The following is a 9,293-nucleotide window of genomic DNA, read 5'->3' on the forward strand; positions in this document are numbered from 1 at the left end:
TTTCCTTTTGATTCCGTGGGGTGAGTGGCAGGGTAGCCAACCTGCCCCAGTCCGCGCGGTGACCCGGCCCGCCCAAGTGCCCGACCATGTCTGAACAGCGGCGTCTTTGCTGTGAATAAAATTGCTTTGTGTTCCATAGACACGGACTTGGGGGGGAACCTCAGTGGTCAGCACCTCTTATGCTCCACTTTAAAGATGAACAAACTGAAGCCAGAAAAGTGCAAGATTCTTTTTCTGGTCGGGCTGGGCCTAGATGTCAGGTCGCTGACTTCCAGACCGTGTCGGAAGGGTCACCAGATCCTTTAAAAATAATCACGGCGGCTTTAATAGCATCAGCACCTGTTGTTTCAGCTTCCGCAAGGCAGGAGCTATTAATCTCTCCTCCTCAAAGCCGCGTTGCTGGTCTGTCGGAGCCTTGTTTGCTTCTTCACGCAGCTGTCTACACCATCGGGGCCAAATGTGGAGCCGAGGCACCTTTCTGCTTAAATCCAATAAATCGCTCTGCCCAAATTTAGAAAGAAAAGCGACACAGATCATCCGGACAGCGGCCTAATCTGGCAAGTCTCCACCCCACCTAGTAGAAGCCCGAGCCCACCACGCAGCCCCAGGCCAGTGACCGGCCGTGGCCTGGACATCGGGCTGGGAACTGGAAGGACAGTGAGTCTAAGTGGCAACTTCAGCGTCTGTAAATGGAGCGCAGTTATCATCCTTCTTTGGGAAGTTGTGAGAATCCGAACTGTGAATGCCGCCTAAGACCTGCAATGAGCAAGTTGAGTTGGCCCTTATTGCCGTTACTGCTGTTGCTGTGTTAGCTCGAGCGCCGTTGTCTCCCGCGCCCTTTCTACCCGGCAGCCCACGGCCCGCGGCCGTTCCAGCCCGAAAGTGAAGGGCTCGCGGCCCCTGGGGCGGCGAGGGCGGGGCGGCCCCAGCGCGCATGCGCGCCCGCGGCGCCAGTCCCTCTTAAGAGCGCGGCGCGGCGGCGCGGCGGGCGAGTCGGGGGGCGGGCGCGCGGGTGGGTGGGCAGCTGCTGCGATCGGCTTGTTCCGCAGCCCCGGGGGCCGAAACTTCCGTGGGAGGCGTCCAGCGGTGCGCACCTACCCAGGGCGCAGCGGCGGGGGGTGGAGGGGGAGCCAGACGGAGCGCGCCGAGGCCGGAGAGCAGAGGAGGGGAGCAGGGCGAGCCGCCTGCCTGGACCCGCGCCCAGCAGCAGCCGCGGCTGGCTCCCGGGATCCCGGCAGGGCGCGTCGGTTCTCGTCCGCGTCCCGGACGCCCGCGTGCGCCGGGAGGATCGACCGTCCGGCCCGCGGAGCGGAACGTGGTGGCTGCACCCAGGGGGCGGCCCGGGCGGCGCGGCCGGAGCCATGCGGACCGAGTTCGGAGCGCAGGAGGCTGAGCGCCGCCGGCCGCTGCACTTGCTGCCCGGAGCTCTGTGCCTGCTGCCCGCCGCCTTGGCCTCTTCAAGCCGCCCGAGGGGGGAATAAAGCCAGGAGACGCGCCACGACTAGCGCGCAGGACCCCGAGGCTTAAACTGTGCGGCAGCGCCCTGGCTCCGGGTCCGAAGCGGCGCGCCCAGCGGTCCTCCGGCCCCAGCGAGCGTCCCCTCGGGGATGCACGGGGAGGGTCCTGTCGCGGGTGAAGCCTCCGGGGGCTGCGGAAGGGCAGCCCCGGGGGCCCTCTGAGTCGCACCCGGAGAGCTCCATCGGCGAGTGCCCACGAGTTACAGGCAGCTCCTGCTGGGGCCGGGCCGCCGGCCGAGGGAGGGCATGGCTTAGCTCCCGGACGTCGCGGCGGGGGGGCGGGGGCCCGCGCGGAAGGCGCCGCGGAAGGGACACTCAGCGCAGAGGTCCCGGCCTCAGCACCGCCGGGACCGGGGCGCCGGGCCGCCACCTCCCGGAGTCGGCCCTGCGCCCTCTGGAGACGCGCCGCCCGCGCCCAGGGTGGTGCCATGTGGGGCGGACGCCGCCCGGCCGCCTCCTCCCGGGACGCCGCTTCGCTCCTGCGGCTGCTGCTGGCCGCGCTGCTGGCGGCGGGGGCGCGGGCCAGCGGCGAGTACTGCCACGGCTGGATGGACGCGCAGGGCGTCTGGCGCATCGGCTTCCAGTGCCCCGAGCGCTTCGACGGCGGCGACGCCACCATCTGCTGCGGCAGCTGCGCGCTGCGCTACTGCTGCTCCAGCGCCGAGGCGCGCCTGGACCAGGGTGGCTGCGACAACGACCGCCAGCAGGGCGCCGGCGAGCCCGGCCGCGCGGACAAAGACGGCCCCGACGGTTCGGCAGGTAGGCGGGCCGGGCGAGCAGAGAGGGGAGGAAAGGGCTCTGCCTCGCCGGCGGGACCCGGCAGCCTGGAGAGGGGGAGGGAATTCGGAGCCTGCCATTTCAGGAAAGGAGCTTGGAGCGGGAGGCGATGCCTGCGTCCCGGCGCAGCCTTTACCTTGTGTGGAACGGGACAGCGGTTCAGCGCCCTGGGCCTCAGTTTCCCCATCTGTCAGCTAAAGAGCGGCTTGGCTTGGGTTTTCCGGAAATAACCCTAACATCCAAAGCATGGCGGGCCGCAGCCAGCCCCACGTGCCTCCTGCCCAGGGGTCTCCGTGCCCCCTCCCGGGTCTCCTGTCTCTATGGGTCTAAGTCCGAGGACGGGGTCATGTTTCGGCGGCGCCCCCTAGCGAGAGGGCTGGCCGGGGAACCCGAGGGCTCCTCGGAGGGAAGGCCGCTCCTTGGGTCTTCCCGAGGGTGATGGTCTCTACCAGCCCCCGGGGGAGAGTCTGTCCCTCCCTAAGATGCACCTCCCGCACCCTGGCCTCCTTACCACGTCGGACTCGGAAGGTGTGACATCAGAGCCGTGCCATCCCTGCTCTCTGTGGCCTTGATTGTTTAGCTGTATTTTTTCAGATTTTGCCCAAGTTAGAGTTGGAGAGACAAATGCGTGAAAGCATTTGATAGGTTCTACTGCCTCCGCTTGTCACCAGTCTCCCAGACCCTTCTCTTGAGGGCCTATCCCATAATGTGTTTGGGAGGGAGGATGTGGTCCGGGTGGAGGTGGAAGGGCACACATGGCCCGGAGGGGCGTCTCCGCCCGTTATGAGAAGGAGAGGACTGTTATATTAATACTATCTCCCCCGCACCCCAGCCCAGCGTTCCAGCCGCCTGAGCCAGGGCCCCGCTGGTCCCTGTTCACAGAGCTGGCTGGGGCTGCCGAGAGGCGGCTCGTTTCAGTCCTTCCCTTTGCAGTCACGCATTTTATTAGCTACTCCTACTGGTCGGCTGCTGCCTTGACTCTGAAGAGGAGAAGGGAGGGGAATTCCAGAAGAGGTGTCGTCTTAGCGCAGCATAGCGGGGTGTGTGGCCTCCCGAATAAACCTGGGGGGACGAGCCATGGGCACACTGCTTGACTGCCTTCTCTGTGTGTGCCAAGTTGGGCTTTTGCCGGCCTCCTAGAAGTTGGGATGACTGTGGGCAAATCAGTAGGCAGCCGACTTCTCAAGACGCCGTGGTATGTGGGGATGCTTTCTAAATTCCACTTTTGAATCTTTTTTCCTAAAAATTCTGCACTCAAGAAGGACAGCGCATGTCTAATTAAGCAGAGCCGAGGGCTTCCAGGAACACTGCCTTCTCTGCCCTGAGTTATTTACTCTTCCAATTAAAATCCTGGAAAGAGAACAGTGATTTCTCCCCCAAACTCATTATATGGACTTAGACTGCTTTGGGGGTGTTTTTTTGGTTTTTTTTTCTAACTGTTATTTGTTTATTTGATAACATATAAGGCTGGTATCTTTAATTTAGAAAATGAAGCCTTCAATCGTCAGCCTTTGGTTACATATTTGATAAGGTATGTTTACTTACAAGGCATCATTTCTCCATGGCTCCGTGTGGTACTATGTTCTAGAAACACTGACTGCAGGAATATCGGTTCTGTCCAAGGAGCGTGATTAGAACGGCTGCTGCCCTAGCGGACAGAGGGCGTTGCGCGTGTGTGACTTCAGGCGAGGGAGAGCTGAGCGTCTCCCTGGACCACGTGCTGGCACTGCCCTTTGCCAAGACCAGCGGGACCAATCCCTGTCCTCGCGTGGCGTCTAATCGAGTAGTCAAGGAGATGGGCAGGAACGCGTCGAAAGACATGGGTTCTTGGTCATCTAGGGTGGGATTCCACAGACCCCTCCCTCCTGATTCTCGGTCCCCATCAGCCAGTGTGTCCAGCTTCTGAAACTCGGTAGTGCTAGGCCCACGGCACCCCAAAAATCTTTTTAAGTAAAAGAATTGGTAACTGGAGTTTGCTACTGATTTTAGTAAAGTGTCTATTTTTATCTTGACAGTTTTATTTTCTGGAATAAACCTTCCTTGTTAAGTAGGATGCCCATTGCTTTTCGCTCTGCGGGCTTTTCCCTGTGGTTCTTCACACGGAATCCAGTGTCCTAACTGCAGACCTGACAGCTCCGCCCCAGCCACGTGGTCCTGCCTGGGGCCTCGGCTCACTGCGGGCTCTTTCTGGAACAGATGTCAAGCCTTGTCCTCCTCGGTACCTTGTTTCATGCTGACCTGCTGCCTGGACAGCCTCCCCCCAGCCAGGCCCACATTCCAGGGACCAGCCTTCAGCTAAGTGTGTGTGGAGGGCTTTTTTTTTTTAAACCCGTCTTTGACCTCTGTATCTTACAGACTCTTTTCGGAAATGGCTGTGACTAGGGTCTGCCCGAAATTTTTGATTTATCTGCCTATGAAACAAGAACCTGCGAAAAAAAGTTCAAAGAGGTTTACGAGAAATGTAAATAATTTTCTGGGGGGAGAAAAGACTTTGAAGTAATTTCAACTCATTTCTGTGCAGACCCTACAAACTGTTAGGGTAGACTGAAATGTGGGCAGTTCCGTTACTCTAGGGATTTTAGAAGAGTCTTAAACCGTTCAACTCATATTTTTGCTAAATCGGGTATTTGCCTCCATGAGCGTTGCAGTTGGTGAGTCTAGCTGTCAGTGTTAACAGCTTTGCTTTGGGGGCTGATCCCCGCTGCCTGCCTGCAGTAGGCAGGCCCTACTGCGCCCCCCTCCCCAGCCCTAAGCACTTGATAAAGGACGGTGCTTCCTGTGTGCGGCCAATAAGCGCACACACCGGCCTGGCCCAGGTTCCTGGCTTCTGGGTACCAGCGTTGTTCATTTATCCATCTCCGCTGCCCATCCCCGATTTTTACTGCATCCTTACAGGAAGTCATCACAGTTTGTCTTTTTCCTTTTCTTCAGTCCCCATCTATGTGCCCTTCCTTATCGTCGGGTCGGTGTTTGTCGCCTTCATCATCTTGGGGTCCCTGGTGGCCGCCTGCTGCTGCAGATGCCTGCGGCCCAAGCAGGAGCCCCAGCAGAGCCGGGCCCCGGGGGGGCCCCGCATGGTGGAGACCATCCCCATGATCCCCAGCGCCAGCACCTCCCGAGGTTCCTCTTCCCGCCAGTCCAGCACGGCCGCCAGCTCCAGCTCCAGCGCCAACTCGGGGGCCCGGGGGCCCCCGACCAGGTCACAGACCAACTGTTGTTTGCCCGAAGGCACCATGAACAATGTATACGTCAACATGCCCACAAACTTCTCCGTGCTCAACTGTCAGCAGGCCACCCAGATTGTGCCCCACCAGGGGCAGTACCTGCATCCCCCCTTCGTGGGGTACACGGTGCAGCACGACTCGGTGCCTATGACCCCGGTGCCGCCGTTCCTGGACGGGCTGCAGACGGGCTACAGGCAGATACAGGCCCCCTTCCCTCACACTAACAGCGAACAGAAGATGTACCCAGCCGTGACTGTGTAACGCAAGGTGAGGCCGGGGTCCGGTACCAGACAGAGGAAGGCAGAAGCTGTGGGCTTGGGAAGGATTCTCAACGTGGAAGTCCCAGCGTATCGCTGGTGTTTGTGGCACAATTCTGCTGGATGGCTTGCTTTGCCCCCAAACTGTATGAAAACATCTTTCTCCAAATGAGCGTTTCTGGACATGTTTCATCCCAGTGCATGATGGATTTATGATGGAGAAGAGCATCCCCTGGAGATGGCTGTGTGGTCGCCAGTGGTTGTGTGACACATGTGCGCCCTTAAGTGCCCTTGAGGTGTGGCTGTCAGAAGGATTTTGTAAACTGATTGTTTTTATTATTTCGTTACTGTTACTTCTTTTTTATTTTTTATTGTATTGGTACAAGATCAGAATAGTTGTTCCCTCCCTTTTACCTGGGCCAGTTTCTAATAAGCATCCCAAGTTTTAGGGGGGATGCTAAGAGCACAATTCTTATAAAAGGAAACCAATCTGGACTCTGAGGTTAGTCCTTGATCTCAGTATTTCCCAGACACACCTTAATTCATTGTAAAAAGATATATATATATTGTTTATTTTTGTGCTTTTTTGGGGCCTGTTTTGTGCTTTTTTACCTTGTGTAGAGATCTTGTTACAAAGTGATTTCCTACATTAAAAAGAGGCTGAAAGAAATTGTATAGTTACTTAACTGATGACATTTCAGAACTCTGGGATTATTTTAATCTTGAAGTAGAGTGATGGTGTAGTAATAAAACCATTCAGCCCCTTCTCGATTGTATCTTTTAAATTTCTGACTTCACATTGACATCTGAGAAGAGTAATAAAGTGTTTTCATATTGAAATCATAAACTATCACCTGCCCCTTCTCCAGATGACTCTTCATTTTGCTGTGTGGTGTGGTTTGGCGTTTCACTCTGTTTGGTGTTCAGACCTCCGTGTCCATATAGTACTGAGTGCGGGTAATTACTGTTGTTATAAATGAACGTCAGCCTTTCTGCCTAGATCTGATAAAACATTTTCTTGTCTTCCCTAGAAAAGCTCAAAGAAACGCTTGCAGAGAGAGAGAGACTTAATATCGCTCCTCAGCCCAAACCTGAGACTTGGGATGAAATTTAAACCGCAGATTCGATTTACTTCGCAAATCATAGGCTTTTTACACTGCCGTTATCAAAATGTCTTGTTTTTCAGGCAAGAGAGACTATCAAGTTGAGAAGAGCTTTTCAAAGAGATATTGCCTTTCTTCCCCACAAAGTTAGTTCTTGTTTTCCTCTCTCTTTTAGTCCTCAACAAGCACTGTATTCATTACTAGTCTTCTGAATTATGAAATTCAAGTGAATTTATTTGTGCATTGTTCCCTTACAAGAAGTAAGTTGAAGTTAATTTCCAACTGCTAGCAAAACCAAGATTTGTAATTAAACGGTTGTAAGGTATGGTCTTCTACACATATTTATATCTGTATCTATGGCCATCTGTCTATGGTCTGTCTACCTTTTCTATCACCTGTCTGTATCTCTGTCTATCTCATGACTGAAAAACGTAAAACCATTGTTGGCAATTGGTATCAACAAAGATACCCCATCAAATCTTTTAATAGCCAAAGGCAGGGGAAAATCCTTTTACTTATTAATAAATGTTTTATGGCATGAATTCCTAGAGGAGTTGGGTTTTTTCATTTTCATTCTACTTGGTAATTTTTCAGATGGTCTGTTAAACCTGTTAATAGGGGGAAATTGCTAAAAGTCATAAACATTGCCTTCTAGAACCGAGAGCCTACCTTTAAAAGTGATTGATATCTGTGAAGTCGATAGTATGTTCTGAGTCAGTCGGTATTTTACGTGCTCTATGGGAAACGCTGACAGCACAAAACAAACAGTTCTTTTGGGGTCATTATATTAGCAGGCTAACGTGTGTTCTGTACATTATCTTTGATGGAGGAGTCCAGCTTATCTAAGGAAGTAAAGTGCTTAGGAATTTGGAGGTGAAAGGGGCCTTAGAGATCACCCAGCCTGGGATTGGCAAACTTTTTTTTTCAGTGAAGAGCCGGAGGGTAAATATTTTAGCCTTTGCACGTTGTGTCTGAAACGATTCAGCTCTGCCGCTACAGCACAGAAGCGGCCACAGAAGGTACATAAATGAGCCTGGCTGCGTTCCAATAAAACCTGATGGATGGACACTGAAATTTGAATTTCATATAATTTTCACATGTCACAAAATATTCTACTTTTGATTTTTTTTCCCCCAGCTATTTCAAAATGTAAAAACCATTCTAAGCTCTAGGGCTGTGCAAACCCAGTGTGCCAGATTTGGCCATCAGGCCATGGTTCACCAGTCCCCAATCTAGTCCACTCTTTCCTGGTGCTAGAGTCTCCCCTGCGACGTTCTCAGCAGCCTTTTCTAAACACAGGGATGGAGAGTGCTCGCTTCTCCTTACGGGATCGTCTAAGCGTAACTTCTTTTCAATATCGTGATTCAAGCCAAAGTGCACTTTAATAAAAGAAATGAGTTTTTCACTTAGTGAATGCTACTTGGTCTTTCCAAAACATGTAACATCCCTAGAAGCAACCTCAAATCTCTTCAGTTTTCCTCAGAACTGGAGAAGTTTAGGTGACGAAGTAAGAACGTTCAAATACCTGGTTTCGGTATACCTTCCTTACTGTCAGGAAATCAGAGCCTGTAAGGTGTAACCTGCACCCCGTAGAAATATTGTAAACTGTTGGAAAAACGAAAGGGGCACGTACAGATAGAAAATGGTTTGCTGTTGCACGTCTTCTGTATGGAAGCCTTCAGTGTCGGTTGGTTCATGATGGTTCGGGGTGCGGGGGCATTTTGTATCCCTTGTGTAGGAAAGTCAGACCCTTTGATTGCAAGGAAGAATGAACCAGTTCTTTGTGTCCACCTAAGAGCCCGGAAACTCGGCATCTCCTATCACTTCTGCTGCCGCTGGGAAAGTTAAAATTTAACAAGAATATCAACATCCGAAGTGGCGAGAAGACCATTAAGACAAATAAATGCATTTTCCCGGCGTGTTTACTCTGCGATGCTCAGCTTCAAGCCAGCCTTCCTCTTCCGATTAGCCTCCTGGAGGAGAGACCGAGGACATAGTCCATCTATTAAATTTACCTTGAGCTCGTTTTTTTTCAAGATGGCACTGTTTTATTCCATGAATTCTGTGACTTGGATTTTCTCCGTGTTTTGTCACAAGTTAGGATTTAAGTTTCCTCCAGAAGCATTTCCTGAGGAACCCACGAAGGTGAGAACGGGGTTGGCGAGGCAGATCGGGCAGATGTTCACGAAGGGACTGGACGCGGGGAGAAAAGTTTAAATGGCGCTACAGTTGGGGGTCAGAAGGTTTGAACACCCCGCTCTCTCCTTGGGTGGCCCCTACCTAGTAACAGCGATCACACTTCGTCCCCCCTTTTTCTCTCCCAGGCTTTTTCGGTGTTTCTTGCAGATTCGCAGCAGTCTTTTGCTTGCATAACGTCTTCCCAGCCCACATTCCCTCAGCTGTTCATGAACGTGG

General features: G+C 53.4%; 1 protein-coding gene across 1 annotated transcript; it reads left to right on the top strand.

Moving 5' to 3' along the window:
* The first annotated feature begins 1,943 nt into the window (after nt 1-1,943).
* Nucleotides 1,944-7,420, top strand: SHISA2 (shisa family member 2). Its single transcript, XM_004281780.3, has 2 exons — nt 1,944-2,276; nt 5,226-7,420. The coding sequence occupies exons 1-2, from the start codon at nt 1,946-1,948 to the stop codon at nt 5,777-5,779; spliced, it is 885 nt and encodes a 294-aa protein (XP_004281828.1). The 5' UTR covers nt 1,944-1,945; the 3' UTR covers nt 5,780-7,420.
* The last annotated feature ends 1,873 nt before the right edge of the window (nt 7,421-9,293 follow it).

This window comes from Orcinus orca, chromosome 18, assembly GCF_937001465.1.
Source record: "Orcinus orca chromosome 18, mOrcOrc1.1, whole genome shotgun sequence".
NCBI classification, from domain to species: Eukaryota; Metazoa; Chordata; class Mammalia; order Artiodactyla; family Delphinidae; genus Orcinus; species Orcinus orca.